This window comes from Callithrix jacchus, chromosome 8, assembly GCF_049354715.1.
Source record: "Callithrix jacchus isolate 240 chromosome 8, calJac240_pri, whole genome shotgun sequence".
NCBI lineage: Eukaryota > Metazoa > Chordata > Mammalia > Primates > Cebidae > Callithrix > Callithrix jacchus.
In genome coordinates, this window is record NC_133509.1 from 66,049,845 (window position 1) to 66,073,320 (window position 23,476).

The following is a 23,476-nucleotide window of genomic DNA, read 5'->3' on the forward strand; positions in this document are numbered from 1 at the left end:
AAGTGACTAGTTTATATAACAGATAACTATGATTTTTAGAGCTTAGTGTCTATAGCATCTTTGGCATTTTATAAGCACCACCATGGTGGTTAAAGTCTTTTTAATTTTTTTGGCATTTGAAGACTTTACTTACTAAGGACATTAAAACCTTTTATTTTTATTTTAAAAAAATTATACAGACCAAGGATTTAGTTTTTCTTCTCTTAATCTTAGGTGTTTTATTCCTGACTTACTTTTCCCTCCTTACTAAATGAAAATGTGGCACTTAAGGCAACTGTTTTCCTGCTAAAGGAGATGTTGCTTCTCCAGTTTTGGAAAGAAAAACCCAAATTTGCAGCTTTTTAATATTTGAAACCCTATTGTACTAAATCTTGCTAGTAAGCGGATAAAAAATTTTCTTCTTTTGATTAGCTTTTTCATACCATGCTGTAGCTTTAGTTTTCAAAGATTTAGATAATATACTTTATCGTGTGTGTGTGTGTGTTTGTGTGTATCTGTATATATATTTGAGATGGAGTCTCGCTCTGTCACACAGGCTGGAGTGCAATGGCACGATCTCTGCTCATTGTAACCTCTGCCTCCCAGGTTCAAGTGATTCTCTTGCCTCAGCCTCCCAAGTAGCTGGGATTACAGGCACTGCCACCACTCCAGGCTAATTTTTGTAGTTTTAATAGAGATGGGGTTTCACTGTGTTGGCCAGGTTGGTCTCAAACTCCTGACCTTAAGTAATCCTCCTGTCTTGGCCTCCCAAAGTGCTGGGATTACAGATGTGAGCCACCGAGCCCGCCATAGTTTTTAATAAAGCTACCATAGAACCATGGCCATTCTTTGTACTAGATTTTCTTTCATGAAGTTGTTTTTGGAGTTTAGGTCAATGGAAAAATGAAGATGATAATAGATTTTCTTGGGAGAAAATTGTGGTTAGGCATAGACTGCAAGGAAATTTATGACCCCTTTCTTAACACTAGAATATTTTTAAGCTATATATTATTGTATAATTATTATATAGTAATATTATTTAATTTTGAGTTCTATACCTTAAAATGTTAGTGTAGAAGTATTAGAGGAGGGACTTTCTTGAAATCATAGTATGTTAAAACTTGTAAGACACCTTAGGGATCATATAGTAACCAATACTGAAATTCTGCAGAGTAACAGTTGGAGGTTTGTTCATTCATTCATTAGTTCATTTACATACCCTTTTATTTAACAAATATTTAATTCTTACTGTTTAGGATACTCAGGGATATTCCTGTTTTTATGGAGCTTACAGTAAATAGATAATAAACATCACAAGTAGGTTAAATAGTATGTTAGAAAGTGATACAAGTCAACTGAGATGGGGGAGGGATAGTACTTAAGGGTTATGCTGGTTTGCATTTTAAAATATGATAGTCTCCATTGAAGAGATGACACTTGAGCAGAGAAGAGAAGAGAAGAATATGAAAGTCGACTGTGTGACTATCTGAGGGAAGAGTATCTCAGGGAGAAGGAAGAGCCAGGGCAAAGGCCAATAGGTGGGAGCATGCCTAGTATACCATTCAAGGAATAGTAATAAGGTCAATGTGATTTCTGGAGGAAGACATGAAATGGAGTAATAGGTGATGAAAATTTCTAGTTTTGAGGGGCATGAGTTGGGGTGGGGAACTGGCTGGGTTATGTGGGGTAAATTGTTGTAAGGACTTTGGCTTTTACAGGAATGAAATGGGAAGAGTGGTGGCAATGAAGAGTTTTGAGCAGAATAATAACTCAATCTGACTTATATTTCATCTGAATCATTCTTGGAGCCTTGTTCAGAAGAAATGCTGGCATAAGGGTTGTCAGACTGAGCAAATAACAAATTTGAATTTCAGATAAACAATGAATAATTTTTTAATATATATGTCCCATGCAATATTTATTGACTGTTCACACATAAGGCAGAATGTTTACTACCTTTTAAACAATCATTTTAAAAAGGACCTCTTTAATGTTATTATTGATTACTGTAGATTTATCTTGTTATGATCCTGCTGGTCCCAAGGCTTAGTGGCAAATTTTCATCTCTCTTTCCTGTATTATCCATATTTCTGTTTTTCACATTGTGGTCATCTTATACCCTAGAGTACTACATATATAATTTGTTGGATGGCAGCTGAGACCTAATGATTAAGAATTTCTGGAATGTAATAGGGAATCTCCATAACTACCTACTCTTCTATGTTCTGGTTATATAGCAGTGAACAAAGCATACAAAAATCCTTACCCTTGTGGGATTTATATTCTAGTAGGGGAGACAGTAAACAATAGGTAAATACATTGGCACTCTCTATCTGCTGGTTTTGTATCAGTGGATTCAACCAACTGTGGATCAATATTTAAAAAAAATGCAATAAATAATATAACAACAAAAAGTAATACAAATAAAAACACAGTATGATAACCCTTTGCATAAAACTTTTATTGTGTGGTATAAGTAATCTAAAGATGATTTAAAATATGTGGGAGGATGTGTACAGGTTTTCTGCAAATATTAGGCCATTTTACATATGAGTCTGAGAATTTTGGTATCGGGGTGGAGGTGTCCTGGAACCAATCCCCTGCAGATACCTAGAGACAAATGTATATAGTATGTTGAATACTAATATAGATACTAAGAAGAAAAAAGGAGGGTGGGGAATAGGAAATGCATAATGTTGTGGTAAGGGAGTTGCAATTTTAGATAGAGTGGTCAATGAATGCCTTAATATATGGTTATATTTAAATCAAGACTTGAAGGAAGTGAGGAAAAGACCAGGTGGATATCTGGGGGAGCAGGATTTCTGGCTGAAGGAATAGCAACTGCAAAACTCCTATTTCTTCGGTGTTCCTTGTGTGTCTGAGAAGCTGCAAGAGGGTAATATGTATGGAGTGGATTAGAAAAGGGGATTAGGAGATGAGATGAAAGAGGTATGGAAAGTCGCTGGTGATTGTTGAGTAGTTAGGTTTCTTGATACATTTTAGAGAGACTTGGGATCCTAGGCCCAGGAATGTCATTATCTCTGAGCCTTAGTTTATCACTAAAAATTAGAAGACTAAGATGATCTCTTAGGTTTCTTCCTACTCTAAAATAGAGTCTTTAATTTGAAATTGATTATTGGCTAGGTGTGGTGGGTCACACCTGTAATCCCAGCACTTTGGGAGGTTGAGGCAGGAGGATGGCTTGAGCCCCAGAATTTGACACCAGCCGGGGCAACATGGTGAGACTCTGTCCCTACAAAAAATGAAAAAAAAAAAAAAATAGCTGGGCATGGTGGCTGGTACCTGTATTCCTAGTTACTCAAGACACTGAGGTGGGAGTATTGTTGCTTGAGCCAGGGAGGTCAAGGCCCCAATTGCAGTACTGCACTCTAGCGTGGGTGACAGAAGAAGACCCTGTCTGAAAAAAAAAAACCCAAAACTAAATATGTCACTTATCTTCCATTTTTACTTTGTACCTTTTTTGAGAGCAATTATTAATAGTTTATCATTTGGGATTCTTCTGTACTTTTTATGAACTCCTCTCAGGTTGTGTTCCAACCAGCCAGATGATTTTTTTCTTTTATGCTGCTCTTGTTTCTCTTTTTTCCTGATTGAACTTGAAGATTTAGACAGTCCTTTGATAAACAGTAGGAAATTGTTCTCTTATCACCTTGTTAACCATTAGCTCTTCTGACAATCAGATTTTTATTTAATCTTAGCTAACAGAATTTGGAAACATATATTTTTCTCTACTAAGAGATTGAAATTCTTATGATTGGCAGCTTGACGTAAAGCTAGGCAGAAAGAGAAGAAAGAAGAGGCTTGAGTAATTTCTAAATTGAATTAAGTACCAACTGTGAGTCCAAGGTTAAATTGAATAAAATATACAGGGAATCATGGGAGTCTCAGCTGGGTACTTCTATAGAAGTACAACTTTTAGGTAGGTCTTAAAGGAATGTTTATTTAGAAATAACTGGGTGGGAGCATTCTAAGATGTTGTTTTGATGGGTTCTATTAGCAGAAGACGTGGATAAAAAGGAACATGTCATGAAACTTTACAGTCTTATTTAGTATAAATTCTGTTGAAAGAACAAAGCAGTATCAAAACTGCGGTTCATGCCTTCGAAATCCAACACAAAAAAATAGGACGTGTAGGCTCTCAAATTGCAGCTTTCATGCAGTAATGAAACAGTATAATCACTCTTGAATAATTCTGCCACCTTTTACAACTTCCACAGGGGGGGTGTTATAAACAAATCCAAAAAACTAATTGTTATCTTGGAGTTTGATTTCTCTTGTTATATGTCATCTGCTAGGTTTTGAGATCTGTAGGAGAGTCAGAAAAAGAGTATATTGTTAGATACCAACATAGTAGGTTAAGTTTATGGTGACATTAAAGATGACAATCACACTTCATAATAGTAAGTTTCCAGTGATTTTTGCTAGTAGTAATTTTTTTTTATCTATTGTGTATTTGGTAGCTTTTGTAGTGAGTATTCTTTTGAGTCTGACTGAAATTGAAGAAAATCCTAAATGGAGCTTTCTTGACTAAATATAATTATTATAGGAGGGGTAAGTTGGAAAGGATTCATAAAACTTAGTTAGTTAGATACCCAGCTGCATCCATTTATTTATAGGCTTTTACCTTGCTCATTTATTTTCCTAGCAGTATAAAACTGGAAATTTAAAGTGGAAGACTATTTACATACTTAAAATAGCCTATCTAAAAATAATGGAGTAAATTGTGAGAAACAAATGAAGTTTATTTGGAATCTTTTGAACATGACTGAATTCTAGACTTGAAAAATCTGTTTAAATTTATTTTTGTGTCAGCGGTAATTGTACTGGTCCAGTAGCTGTGCCAATTCTAAGTATAATATGTTTTAATTAATGTGTGCTTTGGTGTTTCTGTTAATGGACACTGACTTTATTCATGATAAATAAAATCTAAGCGAGACATCCTGATTTAGTTCCAGTAAAATAGTCTGAAAAGTATGTTTTTTTATTTTTAAAAGCTAGCCAATTAAGGATGAGAAAGTAAATATTTACTGAGATAGCTTCTCTGATGCTGAAAGAGATGACTGGCCTGCCTACTCTTGGCTCTAATAAAATTACATTGTTGGATGATTGAATAGCTTCATCATGAAAAACTACTCTCTAAATTGAATGTTGACTAACTATGACACATGGACCAAGTCCTGCTGGTTTTCATAAAGTTTTATTTGAACACAGCCATGTTAATTTATTTACATTTTATTTATGGCTGCCTTGATGCTACAATGGTAATGTTGAGTAGTTACCACAGAGATCATATGATCCTCAAGGTCTAAAACATTTGCTGTTGGCCCTTTAAGAAAAGGTGTGCTCCAAAAGCAGAAAATCAAACACCGCATGTTCTCACTCATAGCTGGGTGTTGAACAATGAGAAGACATGAACACAGGGAGGGGAGCACTAGACACTGTGGTCTGTTGGGGGGAAATAGGGGAGAGACAGTGCCGGGTGGGGAGTTGGGGAGAGATACCATGGGGAGAAATGCCAGATATAGGTGGTGGGGAGGAAGGCAGCAAATCACACTGCCATATGTGTACCTATGCAACAATCTTGCATGTTCTTCACATGTACCCCAAAACCGAAAATGCAGTAAAAATAAAATAAATAAAAATAAAAATTGAAAAAAAAATTAAAAAAAAAAGAAAAGTTGTGCTCTATATCTAAGTTTTTGGAGTTAGATTCTGTTAAAGTTCTGCTGGAGGTTTATGAGGATAGTATTTTCATGTTTAATTTCCCATTCTTCATTTTAAGAAATAATACTTTAAAATAAATGGTTATTTTGAGTGTAAGTTTCTGGCTTTCTCATTCATGAGTACAGATAATACCACTGTGCAGTATTGTTGTGAGGGTAAGTGAAAAAAAATGTTAATCAAATGCTTAGCTAAGTGCCTGGCACCCAGAAGGAATTCAAGCAATGGGGAGATGCAATCAGGGTAAGTCTTGGTGTCTGGGTAATTTAACATGGTATGTTTTGATAGGTTCTGATTTGTCCATAGGGCTGGCAGTGGAGGACTAGTTTACCCTGCATCTTAATATAACTTTGCTGGCTAATGTCCTTTTATTCTCTTCTTCCTCCTTCCTTTCATTCCTTTGCCCCAATCTCTCTTTCTCTTTGTTCTCTTTCTCTTTTCCTCCTGATCTTTATGTTTTCCTCCCTTTGTTTCCTTTTTGATATATGCAAGCATTGGGACTAAATTTAGGTCAGTCTCTTAGAGTATGCAGAGAGCCTAATATGTAGAATATTGTCAGTTACTGTTATTTGTCTTCTCTAGGAAGCAGAAGAGCTCTAAAATCTTATAATTTCCCCCTCCTCTTAATTTTTACATTATGAATAATGGTAGCCATCTAGGTATATGTAAAATCTACTCTTACCATAGTAAATGTTAGGGGAGGTCTTCAGGTTTTTTGAACCATTGTGTCAAGAGTTCATCTTTAGGCAAGCTTCGTTTTCTTCTAGAAGCAGGATAGATGATAGATCTTTCCTAGCATTTTGAAGGAAACTTGAAAATCTAGTGATGATAAAATTGGCCCTAGCAGTCTTATATTAGTTAGAACACTTGCTTATGTTCTTGTTTCGTGGAAACATAAACTTAAAAAGCTGTTATTTTACTTGATAGGTATTGTTAGAAGATCAATTTGAAACTTAGGACCTAACCCCCTTCATGTCATTGTCAAACCAGCACTGATATAAATAAGAACAAGGAAAGATAATCTTAAAATAGCTTTTGTTTTTATTGATATTTATTATTATTTTGTGGTAGTTTTTATTTCTTGAAGGTATCACAGAAATACAGAAAAGAGATAAAATTCTAGGAAGATAGTTATATCATTAGCAGAATTTTAGATGATAGTAACAATTAACCATATTTCTAAAGGATTTAGGGCCCCTTATTTGAAAATCTTGTTGTCCATAGTAATTGTTTTAGTTTAACTAAATTCTTCTGTTTGCGGTTTAAAAAATAGTTAAATTGGTCAAATTTCTCATTGACTGTTCTTCCCTTCTTAAAGCTAATACCTAAATGCATTAAACTTAAATTTTATATACAACCATTCTATTAAAAATCAAGTATCCTTCCTATTTTCTCATTTATTTTATATAAAGCTGAGATTTTCATGGAGGCATATATTAATCTCATTTTTTCCTCTGAGGACACCGAGAGACACAGAAGAGATATTACACACACACACACACACACACACACACACACGTATATACATACATATATATATATATATATATGTTTTTTTTTTTTTAATACAGAGTCTTGTTCCGTTGCCAGACGCCAGTCTGGAGTTCAGTGGCGCAATCTCGGCTCACTGCAGCCTCTGCCTCCTGGGTTCAAGCAATTCTCCTGCCTCAGCTTCCTGAGTAGCTGGGACTACAGGCACGTGCCACCACGCTCAGCCAATTTCTGTACTTTTGTAGAAATGGGGTTTCACCATGTTGGCAAGGATGGTTTCGTTTCTTGACCTTGTGATCCGCTCATCTCGGCCTCCCAAAGTTCTGGGATTACACACACATATATATTTTTAACTACAGTTTTAGCATAAAGTTGGGAACACAAATGTTAGATTTATCTTATTTTTTATATTCATCGAAACCAGATAAGAAAATTTAAAAAGTAATTTCCTTTTTGTCTAGAAATAGGTAGGTAACATGAAAGATGAGTGATTGTTTCAGTTTTTCAAAAAATTTTGTTGAGGGGTTAAGAGTTTTATTTTGCCAGGATATGAGGAGAGTAGTAGGAAAGTTGTAAGACTTGATGAAACATAACTCTAAGATGTATTGTGTTACTGTTTACTTGTAGATGAACAAAACCAATAACAGATTTATTTCATCTATCAAAAGAGAAATAAGAGAGGGGAAGAAGAAAAAAGGAGACATATTTTTGAATAGTGAATTTTGTTTTCCTTTCCTTGGCTAAGCTGCTGATTAATTGACAGTCAGCGAATAGACCAGACAGGGCATCCTGTTCTTCAGCAGCTGGTTGCATCATCAAAGAAAACAGTTTTAGTTGTTTCTGAATTCTCTAATGTTGAGTATTTAATTGTGACTTGCGTGTAAGAGGTTGTCTCTGTGTTAGGTGTGCCAGTATCCTTGTTGGCGCTTCCATCTAATTTATCCCAGATCTGCACCAGAAGTTCTCATTTGCTTTATTATAGCCTTGTTTCCTTTGATCTTTTTTTATTTTGTCTTCTTTGGTGTGTTAGACAGGCATTCCAAAAGTTAATGCTTTGTCTTTCTGGGGTTTTGCCTGCCATCACAAATCATTATTTTGAAATTGTTTGCATGTAATTTGTTCTCAAACTCATGTTCAGATCAAAAAGGTCTTAGTCTGATTGAGACTATATGGGAGACCTGAACTACAGTATCTGAAGCATATTGGGTAGATTTCTCTAGTCAGTTATCTAAATGAGACTAGTAAAGCAGTAAAGACTCTAAGCAGTTTATGCTCTTTTATTTAACTGTAGCTTTGAAAGTTTAGGTTATGATTTGAAATATTTTGCCAGTTTTATTTTCTATACTCAGGTTACTGTTGCTATATACTTCATCTTTGAGAAGAGTGGGAACAATCTTATGATAAAGTGTTTTTGTTTTGCTTATTTATTTATTTACAGTCCAAGGCCATTGGTTTGCTAGATGTGGATGTGTATGGACCTTCAATTCCAAAGATGATGAATCTGAAAGGAAATCCGGAATTATCACAGAGTGAGTAAAGAAGAGATAAATATTATTATAACAGTTGCACTTTTATTTAGTACTTACTGGGTGTCAGACATTATGCCAGATACAATGAATATTTTATACTCAATGTAGTATAAGTCCTCACTTAAGTTAGTAGATTCTTGGAAACTGTGACATTAGGTGAAATAGGTAATTTAATTGATATAAATAAGAGTTAAGTTCCTATGGCATATTTCTGGTCACAAAAACTTCACCAAACTTCTGAATAAAGACTCAAAACACTTCTAATATTAAACAATGAAATAAATGTGGGCTACACATACATTTAAGAAAGATTAATAAAAATAAGATAATTATTTACACAATTTTTAGTGAAAGCAGTTATAGTGGTGGTGAGTTAAATTGAGAAATAGTTGTTTGCAAAGTGAAATTTGTAAGGAGTATCTCCTACCACTATGCAGTTCAGCAGTAACCAGTATGGCAGAGATCATTGAGCTCTTTCTTACTGCATCATTTATTGTGTATTTCTATGATTATCATATACTTTACTGCCTTTTTTTTTTTTTTGAGACAGAGTTTCACTCTGCTGCCCAGGCTAGAGTGCAGTGGTGTGATCTTGGCTTACTGCAACCTCTGCCTCCCGGGTTCAAGTGATTCTCCTGCCTCAGCCTCCCGAGTAGCTGGGAGTACAGGTGCACACCACCACATCCAGCTAATTTTTGTATTTTTAGTAGAGACAGGGTTTCACCATGTTGGTCAGGTTGGTCTGGAACTCCTGACCTCAAGTGATCCATCCACTTCGGCCTCCCAAAGTGCTGGGATTACAGGTGTGAGCCACCACACCTGGCCCACTAATTTTTATTTGGCAATCATTTGTATCCATTCATTTTCCACCCTACTTATTCTGGTTCAGGATTGGGGGTGGCTGGAGCTATCCTGGCAGCTTAGGGCACAAGGCAGGAATCAACCCTGGACAGGAGGCCATTCCATTGCAGGGTGCACTCACACACCCACATTCATTCAGACTGGGACCATATAAACACGGCAATTCATCTAGTGTGCATAGCTTTGGGTTGTGATAAGAAACCAGAGAGCCCAAGGAACACCCATGCAGACCTGGGGAGATCATGCAAACTCCACAGAAGACTGTAGCCATGGCTGGAATTGATTTTTTTTCTTCAGTAATGTTACAACAAAATGATGTTGAAAGAAAACAATTTTATTGGAGGACCTGCTGCATATTGATTCAGAAAGCAGACATGGAAGACTATACTTTCAGGAATCATTTCTATAATTCACTACTAGAGAGGTTTCTTTGAACATGGAGAGTACTGAATTTTAATAAAATAAAAAATGTATATATGTAAAAAGAAATCAGAGAAGGTACTAGGCATCTGGGTTTGAATCTCAGCTCCATCCATTTACTATGGCTTGAGTAAATTGTTTAATCTCTTTGTGCCTCTGACCCCTGTATGTAAAATAGTTATAACTACTGTGAGGATTAATATAAATATAATGCATTTAGGAGAGTTCCTGGCACATAGTAAGTGATCAAAAATGATAGATCATCATTATTGTTTCTTTACATTAAATGTGTGGACATATGGGCTTATTTGAATAGAAAATATATTTGTGCTTAGAAGAGATGAAAATTATTTTATCTAATCAGATTTCTTGGTCAGATTTGTTTTAAAGTGTTATAAAAGCTCCCAAAACATTATTTTCTTTCCCCAGCCTCTTTACTAGAAAGAAGTAATTTTTTTAATACCTCTTTAATATTTACTGCTCTTGGATTTATTTAATATTTATTGGATTTTGAGCATAAAGCTATCAAAAGCTTTAAAAACAAGGAAATGTTATTATAAAAAAATGAATTGGCTTGGCTTGGTAGTTCACATGGCTGTAATCCCAGCACTTTGGGAGACTGAGGTGGGAGGATTGCTTGAGCCCAGGAGTTCAAGACCAGCCGGGGCAACATACTAAGACAAAAATAAAAAAATTAGCTGGGCATGGTGGCTCACACCTGTATCCCCTGCTCTTCAGGGGGCTGTGGTAAGAGGATCACTTAAGCCCAAGAAGTCAAGGCTGCAACGAGCCATGACTGTGCCACTGTACTCCAGCCTGGACTATAAAGCAAGATCCTGTCTCTCACACACACACCCAAAAAAGCAAGAAAACAAAAAAGGAATTGGAAAAACTGATGATTTTTTAAAAGAATGGTTTTATGGGCTGGGTGCAGTGGCTCAAGCCTGTAATCCTAGCACTTTGGGAGGCCACGGCAGGTGGATCACGAGGTCAAGAGATCGAGACCATCCTGGCCAACATGGTGGCTCACACCTGTATCCCCTGCTCTTCAGGGGGCTCTACTAAAAATACAAAAATTAGCTGGGCATGGTGGCGTGCACCTGTAGTACCAGCTACTCGGGAGGCTGAGGCAGGAGAATTGCTTGAACCCTGGCGGTGGAGGTTGCAGTGAGCCGAGATTGTGCCACTGCACTCCAGCCTAGTGCCTGGCGACAGGGTGAGACTCTGTCTCAAAAAAAAAAAAGAATGGTTTTATGGGAAATTGGTTTATTGATTTGTAATTATGAGTATAAAATTGAATAACGTTTTTGCTTCTTATTGGGCTTTCTATTTTCCATTGTTCTAGACAAAAACGACTATATTTACTTCTGGGTATTTATTGGATTATCTCTGTAGGTAATAGTATTATTTTGTTATCATTAAAAGTTAATTCAGCATTGTTTATATCATTTAAGGTGCTTTTGTTTGTGGTTTAGTTGTTGGAGCCAATTTGCATAATTCTTTGTGAGACAGTAAATAGTCTCCCTAATATTCTAAAGAAAACTTAAAGATTTCAGTGATGTTAAAATTGACCCTAGCAGTAGTATATTACAAGCACCCTCTTAATTATTTTCTTGTTTCATGAAACATAAACTTAAAAAGTTGTTATTTTAGTTTCTGTTTTCTAAACTTTTTTAGTGGAACACGTTCTTAGTTTGCAAATATATGACATGAGCCAAGTAGGAGTAATGAGATTTGCGTACTTTAAATTATACATTCGTTATAATTTGTCTCGATTAAAGTAATATGAAAACAAGTACATGCAGAACATGAGAAATGTCAAAATGGAGCCCTCAGTGTCATTCTTTTCTTAAGTAGTCTGCTTGGTATATGCCAACATAAATACTCAAAGTGATCTTTAATTTCTTTCTTCTTGTTTTACTGAAGCTGTAATCTTAGATTTGATGTTTGCAAATTGGCTGCCAGTAAGTAGGCTTTCTGGCAAAGATGAGGTACTGGAAATCTTGGAAAGGCTGAAAAAAAAAACCCACTTGTTGACAAGATGATCTTAAGTCCTCCAAGAAATAAACTGAATGATTAAAGTGTTCACTTAAAAGAATGTGGAATCTTTAAAACCCAACTTATAAATTACTTTTGAATCTTAAAAAACCTTCCACCATTCTACTAATTGGCATCATTTTGACATTTCTACATTTTATCATGTTAATTTATCCTATTCTACTCTCTATTGTAGAAAACAATGCAATACAAAATTACCTAATTAACGATAAAGAAAAACTATGAAAGACTTGTTTTCAGCAGTTCAGGTTTTGGGGAGATAGACCAGTGAACTGAGTCCCAGCTTTATAGGTGTTCCTCTGTTCTTAGACTAAGCTGGACAGCCTTGCAAGCAGTGGGACTTCAGAATTGCCTTTCTCTTTATGATTTAAATAGCTGTATGGCAATGTAGTTTTTGACAATGTGTTAATTTTAAAACGATGTGTTAGGGTTGGCAGATCAAACATTTATCCACATTCTATTCATTCCTTTTTTTGGGAGGGTGGGGGGAATTGTAGAAAAACAACAGTTTTTGCAATTAAGACATTTTAGCCTTCATTACCTAAAGAAATTTTCTGTTCGATTTTAAAAGAGTAATTAAAGATTTTAAGTTTATAATAGTTTTGGGTTTCTCAGGCTGAGAACGTTTCTGTCAGTTTAAAATGACAATGGTGATTTTTCTATGTTATGCAAAATTATGGTAATGGAAAATTTAGCCAGTTTGTAGAAAGGACATTATGCAGAAACATCAACAAGCTGACATTATAATGACTGAAGATGACTGGTTGCTTTGGGAAGCTAGTGGGATTTAGAATAAAACCTAAGTGTCCGTGGAGAAACTAGCATCTAAACATGAATATAGCCTTTTCTTAAAAAAGAACAAATACCACTTTTTTTCCTCCATTTTAACTTTCTAAATAATGTCACATTCAAATTTCATATTATACTATAGCCAAATTGTACTCCTAGAAATTATTTAAGGTTTTCAGTTGAAATAGCAAATGAATATTAAATGGTCATTGCACAAGAAAGAGACATGTTGCTGCATTTTACCAAAGTAATATTCTTTTTGTGACGATGTTCAGGATTTTCACTAAGTTTTCTAAAGTGACCCCTATAAGTAGAAATATCTGCTTTGTTTCATAGTTTTTTTGTAATGAAAAATCACTTTCAGAATACTGGTGAATTTATTACAACTTAGTTTTACTTAAGAGTCTTTAAATGCACTGAGCTAATAAAGTAGGAAAATCTTAAGACCTGTGGAGAGAGTTTACTAAAATTGATATGTCAAGTATTTTATTGAGGATGACACAGTGCTTATTAGAGATTTTGAGTAGGATCCACTTGTCTTTTCTATTGTGGGATAGTAATTTTACACTCATGGCAGGGGTTTCTGCTCTATTTGTTTAAAGTTAGTAAATTTTTTTCAGGTTTAGGAATGAATGTATATATAGGCTTATAAGACAGAAGTGTGGAAAATCAGCTGGGGCAAATGAGTTTTTATAATCTCTGATAAAAAATACAAAGAAGGAACTAAGATTCCTCCTTTTTTTTTTTTTTTTTTTTGAGACAGAGTAGCACTCTGTTGCCTAGGCTGGAGTACCTTGGTGCCATTATAGCTCACTGGAACCTAAAACTCTGGGCTCGAGCTATCCTCCCACCACAGCCTCCCAAGACTACAGGCATGTGCCACCATGCTGGCTAATTTTTAATTTTTTGTAGAGATGGTGTCTTGCTATGTTGCCCAAGCTGGTCTTGAACTCCTGGACTCAAGCAGTCCTTCTGCTTTGGCCTCCTAAAGTGCTGCAATTACAGGGGTGAGCCACTGTACCTGGCCCAGGACTGATGTTTCTTAAAGGTCATTTAAGTGCTTAAAGAATAAGAGTGAATTCTAGTCATTACTGAAGTCACTGTTGTTTCCTTCCAGAGAAGAGATATAGGGATGTTGCTGAAGTTGTTAACATGTAAGATCACATTCCTATTCAAAGCATGGAGGTCCCAAAGGGTGTAACAGCTATTTGCTGCATGACTTGTGGGTGTTAATCCACCAGGCTAGGGTGGTTCTGGGGACACTCACCAAATACTTGCAGTTTTAAGATGGCTAGTACAGTAGCCTCATGAGCCACAGAGGGCAGGGCATACTGTTGGCTCCTCTTTGAAGTATGACAGATATGTGGACTGCAGGAGGCTCTCTCAGCTGGGCTTAATGCCTATGAGGACTGCAGGAGACCACAGTGGTGAGGTCTGTAGGTGTCCAGGGTTTTGATGGGGTTAGTGGGATATTTTTGGTTACCTCCTCACTATAGGGCAAAATTCCTCCTGATTCCCAGCTGATCCTGGTTGAGGGGATAGGGTTGTGGAGGTGGTGTATCCAAATGTAGTTATTTCTTTGTTGTTCTGGCTGTCGTTATGAGGAGGATGAGTGCCAGGGGCATCTAGTCAGCTGTCTTGCTGATGATATCACTCTATCTTGTTCTTTAAAAGGCAATCATTACAGAACTGGAAGAAAAGAGAATACTGATATTTCATTAGGAAACTTGACTATTAACCTCTAATTTTCAGTTTAGAAACTTAACTAGCCAGTGGTCACGGTGGCTTACTCCTGTAATCCTAGCACTTTGTGAGGTTGAGATAGGCAGATTGCCTGAACTCGGGAGTTCAAGACCAGCCTGGGCAACGCAGTGAAACCCCATCTCTACTAAAATACAAAAAAAAAAAAATTACCTGGGTGTGGTGGTGTGCACTGGTAGTCCTAGCTACTTGGGAGGCTGAGGAAGGAGAATCTCTTGAACCCGAGAGGTGGAGGTTGCAGTGAGCCAAGATCATGTCACTAACGTGAGCCTGGGCAACACAGCGAGACAAAAAAAAAAAAAAAAAAGAAAGAAAGAAAGAAACTTAACTAGCCTAGCAATTGTAATAAAATTGTATTATCCCTTTTCATCTCATGAAAAGTGATAGAATTAAAAATTGTTAATGTTATAGTTACCAGTATTACTGTGTAACATGATTGAAATTACAAAGCCCTGCATAATCTGGTCCCTTTTTTTGCCTCCTTCTATAGCCTCCATTCCAATAAGCTTACCATGTACTCTGTGAACACCAGTCACAGTGGCCTGTTTATGCAACATGTCAACCTCTGTGCTGTCTCAGGATCTTCACTTATTTTATTTTCTCTGCCTGGAATGCCTTCCACCTCTACTGTCCTCTGTCCCCCACAAGAGATCTCAGTTTTAAAGTTTCTTCTTTCACGAGGCTTTTTCTGAGTCCTCAGTCTTCATACTGTAATTGTAAGAATGGATTTTTCTGTTATTATCTGTTTAATTTTTTTATGTCACTTACTAAACTATGCAATGTCCATATAGCAGAGGCTTTTTTTGCTTGGTTTGTTTAATACTCAGTATACAGTATATGTATAATAATTCTTAGTTGAATAAGTAGTTCACTCCTGCTAAATTTATGTTATGTTAGCTGCATAATTACTTTTTTGCTTTATTGTATTAGATAACTTAATTTGTAAACATATTTCTTTTCCTGAATAATAAAGACAGTTTTAAGACATTATATTAGTGGTTAATCTTTGTGACATATCTGAGTGGCCATCTTTTACAGCTTCTCCCCGCTTCATTCTTAAAAATAAAGGAAGAAAGAAAAAAAATCTATGTAATTAATAATTTGATTTTGGGGAATTATGCTATATGAATGAAATGATTTCTCAGATTGTTTCAGTATGATAGGACAGTGCCAGTCTTGTTTTTTAGCTTTGAGATGTTCAGCGTTGCTCTACTTACTTATAAGAGGTAGAATCATTTGGGGCCTGAATTTGAGCCATCATGAAAGGGTCACTGTTCAGAATCGCAGCTCTGGGATAGGTCAGTGTACACCGTGATTCTTTCCTCAAACCCTCCTCATTGTCAACCTGAAATGGTATATGGACACTAATACAAAGACCTCATTTGAGACTATTTATTATGAAGATTGATGTTTGTAATAGGTTAGGCGAAGTAGTGAGTGAGAAAGCAGTAAAGTTTTGATCTTATCTTCTGCCTCCAAGGTCTTTCAGTTAAGGAAAAGAAAGCAGAAATAGTAGCTTGCAGTTTAATGAGCTTTGGGAATCTCTCTTGCAGTATAAAACTGCAAACTTCTTTTGAGGGGTAGAGTGTCTTAAGCTGGCTTCCCCAGAAAACAGAGCCCTATGTACTACTAATTTAGTAGGGAGTGAGAAACAATAATGAAGAAGGAAAGGAGGGAGAGCCAATATAAAGATGTGTCACCAAAGTGGCTGTCGCTAAATGTCACAGATTGCTTGACTGTATGGGGCTATATAATCTCCAGATCCTATACATGAGACAGTCTGTTGGAGAGAAGGAAAGACTTATTTAATGGTGTCCATTGTCCATTAGCCAAAGGCACATCTCCAGAGATATTAACTTGCCTACATTTCCAAGTTGTGCATAGTTGTCTCTTGGTATCTATGGGAGATTGGTTTCAGGATCCTCCTTGGATACCAAAATCCTTGGATGTTCAAGTTCCATACATAAAATGTTATAGTATTTGCATATAACTTATGCACATTCTCCTACATAGTTTAAATCACTTCTAGATTACTTATAATACCTAAAACAATGCTGTGTATATAGTTGTTATACTGTATTGTTTAGGTAATAATGACAAGAAAAAAGTCTGTACATGTTCAGTACAGATCCATCCTTTTTTTAATTCTTTTGAGTACTTTCCATCTGCAGTTGGTTGAATCCATGGATGTAGCACCCATGGACACAGAGGGCCAACTGTATGTGTGAGTGCCCAGTAAGGTCCCATGATGTCTGATGATATCCCAAACTTTGGTGTCAACGTGGAAGCTTTTGATGAGAGGTGAGAGACAATATATAGGCCTGAAGCAAGGCGCTGTCATGTAGTCCCCTCAGTTCAGTTGAGAGCCCATGTAGAGCTGGTAGCCATGGTGGTAGCTGGGATGAGAGACAAGTGAGACAAAAATGGTTTAGAATGGTGCATGTGGGGCTTTTGATGCATAGGGTTGAGGGTGGGAAGCTTGGCTCTTCCATAACACAGATAGCTCTTTCAATAAGTCCTGCCCCTGTTGACTGATACTAGGATATGATGGCAAGTGTATTAGTCTGTTATCACACTGGTCTAAAGAACTATCTGAGACTGAGTAATTTATTAAGAAAAGAGGTTTAATTGACTCACAGTTCTGCATGGCTGGGGCAGCCTCAGGAAACTTATAATTGTAGTGAAAGGGTAAGTGGAAGCAAAGACTTTATTTACATAGTGGCAGGGAAGAGAGAGAGAGAAGAGGGAAGCACCACCCACTTATCAAACAACCAGATCTTGTGAGAACTCTTTCATGAGAACAGCAAGGGGGATGTTTGCTTCCACGACTCAATCACTTCCCTCCAGGCCACTCCCCCAACACCTGGGGATTAGTTACAATTTGACATGAAATTTGGGTGGGGACACAGAGCCAAATCATATCAGCAAGGAACCAAGAAAGTACAGGATTCTTCCCAAAATTTGATATCTTGAATTCTTAAAAGAATATAGAATGATTCCCCTAATCTAATAAACTAATACATTTTACAGTTTCATTTCTCAAGGGAGGGAATGCCTCAATATTAGAATAATATTTAGAAATCCAGTTTCAAAGTTGCCTTCACAAGGCGGCATAAGATGTTGGAATAGAAGGTACCACTGATTGTCTGTCCCCATGAAGACACCAATTTTTTAACAACCTTCTATACATAAAAACACCTTTATGAGAGCCAAAAATCCAGCGAGCCCTCATAGTACCTGTTTTAAACTCTGTATCTATGAAAGATATACTGAAGAGGTGGAAAGGACAATCTTGATTTGCCGATGTGGCCCCTACCCCACCCACCTGGTGGTGGTGGCATGGTATGGAGAGTATTTCTGTGTGCTGAGGGAGGGAGAGCACAGCAATTGTGAGGCATTGAACTCAGTGCTGTCTTCACTGAGTTGAGCAGAAAGAAAAACCAGACCAAACTTAGTTGATGCCTGTCCATGGAGGGAGCATTAAACCAGCCCTACCCAGAGGGGAATCGCTGATCCCAGCAGTTAGAACTCGAGTTCCTGCAAATGTCACCACTGTGGGCTAAAGTGCTCTGGTATCTAAGTAAACTCAAAAGGAAGTCTAGGCCACAAGGACTGCAACTCTTAGGTGAGTTCTAGGGCAGAACTGGGCCAGAGACAGTGGGCTGGGGGCACAAGACCTACTGAGGCACCAGCTGAGGTGACTAAGGTAGTGCTGGCATCAGCCCTCCCTTTACCCCAAGCTGCACAGCTCATGGATCTAAAAGAGACCTCTTCCTTCTGCTTGAGGAGAAGAGAGGGAAGAGTGGGGAGGACTTTGTTTTGCATCTTGGATACCAGCTCAGCCACAACCAGATAGAGTATTTATCAGAGCATGAGACCCCCGATCCAGGCCCTAGCTCTTGCAGGACATTTCTAGACACACCCTAGGCCAGAAGGGAACCTGCTGCCTTGAAGGGAAGGACCCACTGCTGGCATTCAATTAGCGCCCGCTAATTGAAGAGCCCTTGGGCCCTGAATAACCAGTCGATATCCAGGTACTACATTGAGGGCCTTGTGTGAGCCTCTGAGACTTGCTGGCTTTAGGTGAGACTCAGCACATTCTCAACAATGTTGACAAAAAGGCTAAATTCCATCTGCTTGGAAAAAAAAAAAAAAACAAAGGGAAAAGTAAAGGGGACTTCATCTTGCACCTTAGGTACCAGCTTGGCCACAGGGTGGTAAAGCACCAAGCAGGCTCTTGTGGTCCCCACTTCCAGGAGTTGACTCTTGGATGGCATTTCTGGACCTGCCTTGGGCCAGAAGGAAGCCCACTGCCCTGAAGGATGAATTCTAAGCCAGTCAGGATTCACCTCAAGGTGACTGAAGAGCCCTTGGGTCTTAAGGGAACATTGATTGTGGTCTTGCAGTAATCCCTGTGGCCTGTGGTGGCAGTGGTTATGAGGTGAGGCTCCCTGCCTTTGGAAAGAGGAGGGAAGAGTGGGAAGGACTGCATGCTTAGCTGCAGCACAGTAGAACATCAGGTAGATTTCTGAGGTTTTTGACTCTAGTCCCTGACTCCCAGACAGCATCTCTGGACCCATCCAGGGCCTAAGGGAACTCAACTAGCCCAAAGGGAGGGACACTGGCATGGCTTGCTTTGTCACCTACTGATTGTAGAGTCTGAAGGCCTTGAGTGAACAGGCAGTAGCGGGGGAGTAGTTATAGCAGGCCTTGGGCGATACCCAGTGCTGTGCTGGCTCCGGGTCTGACCCAACAGAGTCATAGTTGTCGTGGCCACAGGGGTGCTTCTGTCACCCACCCTCAGGTTTAGGTGGCTCAGAACAGAGAAGGAGAGAGAGAGAGAGAGAGAGAGAGAGAGAGAGGAGAGAGAGAGACTCTCTTTGTTTGGGAGAAAGAAGTAAGGGAAGCGGACAAGAGTCTCTGCCTAATTAAGAGAATTCTCCCGGACCTTTTCCAATGCCATCAAGGCAGTACCTCTAAAGTCTGCAAGAACCACAGCATTACTGAGCTTGGGGTGCTCCCTAATGCAGATATAGCTTAGGTCACAATTCCCAAGTTCTTTTGAATATCTGGAAAGCCTACTCAAGAAGGATGGGTATAAACAAGCTCAGACAGTGAAGACTGCAACAAACACTTAACTCTTCAATGCTCAGACACCTAAAAACTAGTATCAACATGGTCTAGGAAAACACGACCTCACCAAATGAACTAAAAATAACACACTAGGGACCAGTCCTGGTATGCTACCTTTCAGACAAAGAATTCAAAAATAGCTGTGTTGAGGAAACTCAAAGAAAGTCAAGATAACACATAGAAAAAATTCAGAATTCTATCAGATAAATTTAACAGAGAGATTGAAATAATTAAAAAGATTCAAGCTGAAATTCTTGAGCTGAAAAATTCAGTTGGCATGCTGAAGAATGCATCAGAGTCTTTTAATAGCAGAATTGATCAGACAGAAGAATAAGTGAGTTTGAAGACAGGCTATTTGAAAATATACAGTCAGAAAAGACAAAATAAAAAAGAATAAAAAAATGAAGCACAACAACAAGATCTAGGAAATAGCCTCAAAAGAAGGATAAATCTAAGGGTTATTGGCCTTAAAGAAGTGGAAGAGAAAGAGCTAGAGGTAGAAAGTTCATTCAAAGGATAATAACAGATCACTTCCCAAACCTGGAGAAAGACATCAATATCCAAAAGCACAGTAAGGTTATAAAACATGAAACAGATTGAACCCAAAGAAAACTACCTCCAGGTGGCTGGTCATGGTAGGTCATGCCTGTAATCTCAGCATGGAGGCTGAAGTGGGTGGATCACAAGGTCAAGAGATCAAGATGATCCTGGCCAACATGGTGAAACCCCATCTCTACTAAATATACAAAAATCAGCTGGGCATGGTGGTATGTGCTTGTAATCTCAGCTACTCGGGAAGCTGAGGCAGAAGAATCACTTGAACCAAGGTGTTGGAGGTTGCAGTGAGCTGAGATCATGCCACTGCACTCCAGCCTGGGTGACAGAGTGAGACTCTGTCTCAAAAGTAAAGAAAAGAGAAGAGAAGAAGAAGAAGAGAATAGAAGAGAAGAGAAAAGAAAACAAAACTACCTCAAGGCATTTAATATTGAAACTCCCAAAGATTAAGGATAAAGAAATAATCCTAAAAGCAGCCAGAGAAAAGAAATAAATAACATGCAATACCTCTGGCAGGAGACTTTTCAGTGGAAACCTTACAGGTCAAGAGAGAATGGCATGACATATTTAAAGTGCTGAAGTAAAACACTTTTATCCTAAAATAGTATATCTGGTAAAAATATCTTTCAAGCAACAAGAAGAAATAAAGACTCTCCCAGACAAACAAAAGCTGAGGGATTTTTAACATGAGACTTGAACTACAGGAAATGTTAAAGGGAATAAGTTATCAGAAAGAAAAGGACAATAGCCTGAGCATTTCGGCTCATGCCTGTAATCCCAGCACTTTGAGAGCCTGAGGTGGGTGGATCACGAGGTCAGGAGTTTGAGACCAGCGTAGCCACATAGTGAAACCCTGTCTTACTAAACATATAAAAAATTAGCCAGGTGTGGTGGCATGTGCCTATAGTCCCAGGTACTTGGGAGCCTGAGTCAGGAGACTCATTTGAAACCAGGAGGCAGAGGTTGCAGTGAGCTGAGATCATGCCACAGCACTCCAGCCTGGGTGACGGAATGAGACTGAAAGAAAAAAAAGAAAAGAAAAAGCAAGAAAGAAAAAGAAAGAAAGGCAAAAGACATTAATGTGCAGTAAGCAATCACCTGAAGGTATAAAACTCACTCGTAATAGTAAGTACATATTGAAAAAAAAAGAATATTATAACATTGTAACTATGATGTGTATATCTACTCTGATCCTAGGCAAAACCATTCAGGACATAGGAGTAGGCAAGGACTTCATGACCAAAATACCAAAAGCATTGGCAACAAAAGCCACAATAGACAAATGGGACCTATCAATCTCTACACCTTCTGCATGGCAAAAGAAACAGTCATTAGAGTGAATCAGCAACCAACAGAATGGGAAAAAATTTTTGCAGTTTACCCATCTGACAAAGGGCCAATATCCAGAATTTACAAAGAACTAAAACAGATTTACAAGAAAAAAACAAGCCCATTCAAAAATGGGCAAAGTATATGAACAGACACTTTACAAAAGAAGACATGCATAAGGCCAACAAACATATGAAAAAATGCTCACCATCACTGGCCATTAGAGAAATGCAAATCAAAACTACATTGAGATACCATCTCACACCAGTTAGAATGGCGATCATTAAAAAATCTGGAGACAGCAGATGCTGGAGAGGATGTAGAGAAATAGGAACACTTTTACACTGTGGGTGGGAGTGTAAATTAGTTCAACCATTGTGGAAGACAGTGTGGCAATTCCTCAAGGCCTTAGAAATAAAAATTCCATTTGACCCAGCAATCTCATTACTGGGTATATATCCAAAAGACTATAAATCGTTCTACTATAAGGACACATGCACACGAATGTTCATGGCAGCACTGTTTACAATAGCAAAGACCTGGAATCAACCCAAATGCCCATTGATGATAGACTGGACTGGGAAAATGTGGCACATATACACATGGAATATTATGCAAGCAATCAAAAATGATGAGTTCGTGTCATTTGTAGGGACATGGATGAATCTGGAGAACATCATTCTCAGCAAACTGACTCAAGAACAGAAAATGAAATACTGCATGTTCTCACTCATAGGCGGGTGATGAACAATGAGAGAACATGGACACAGGGAGGGGAGCACTACACACTGGGGTCTGTTGGGGGGAATAGGGGAGGGACAGTTGGGGGGGGAGTTGGGGAGGGATAGCATGGGGAGAAATGCCAGATGTGGGCACAGGGGAGGAAGGCAGCAAATCACACTGCCACGTGTGTACCTATGCAACTATCTTGCATGTACCCCAAAACCTAAAATGCAAAAAAAAAAAAAAAAAAAGAAAGACTTAGAATTTAATGCTGTTACTGATCTGACAGGAGGCGGAGCTCAGGCAGTAAAGCTCCTTTGCCTGCTGCTCACCTCCCACTGTGCGGCCCAGTTCCTAACAGATCATGGGCTGGTACTGGTTTGTGACCTGAGGATTGCGGACCCCTGAGTTATAAGATAGAATTGCAAGCCTCATGGTAACCTCAAACCAAAAAGTATTCAATGAATACACAGCAAATAGAAAGCAAGAAACTAAATTATGTCTCTAGAGGAAATCAGCTTCACTTAAGGAAGGAAAGAAGGAAGGAAAAAAACACCACAAAACAACGAGAAAACAAGTAACAATATGGCAGGAGTAAGCCCTTACTTCTCGGTAATAACATTGAATGTAAATGGACTGAGCTCTCCAATCAAACGATGGAGTGGCTGAATAGATAAAAAAACAAGACCCATTGATTTGTAGCCTACAAGAAATACATTTCCCTTATAAAGACACACATAGACTGAAGATAAAGGGATGTAAAAGATATTCCATTCCAATGGAAACCGAAAAAGAGCAGGAGTTGCTATAGTTACATTAGACATAATAGATATTAAGACAAAAACCTAGAAGTAGAGACAAAAAAGGTCACTATTTAATGATAAAGAGGTCAATTCAGCAAGAGGATGTAAGTATTGTATATATATATGCCCCCAACACTGGAGCACCCAGATATATAAAGCAACTATTATTAGAGCTAAAGAAAGAGATAAGACTCAATACAATAATACCTGGAGACTTCATTACCCCACTTGCAGCATTGGACAAATCTTCCAGAAAGAAAATCAACAAAGAAACATCCAACTTCATTTGTACTATAGACATAA

The 23,476-nt window shown here is 37.9% G+C and overlaps 1 protein-coding gene across 9 annotated transcripts in view; it reads left to right on the plus strand.

Moving 5' to 3' along the window:
• Positions 1 to 23,476, plus strand: part of NUBPL (NUBP iron-sulfur cluster assembly factor, mitochondrial) — a 400,940-nt gene that overhangs the window by 28,106 nt on the left and 349,358 nt on the right. For all 9 annotated transcript variants that reach the window (XM_078334742.1, XM_078334745.1, XM_078334749.1 and 6 more), the window contains one exon: positions 8,651 to 8,741. In XM_078334742.1, the coding sequence (XP_078190868.1) occupies positions 8,651 to 8,741 (91 nt within the window). The remainder of the gene's footprint in view (positions 1 to 8,650; positions 8,742 to 23,476) is intronic.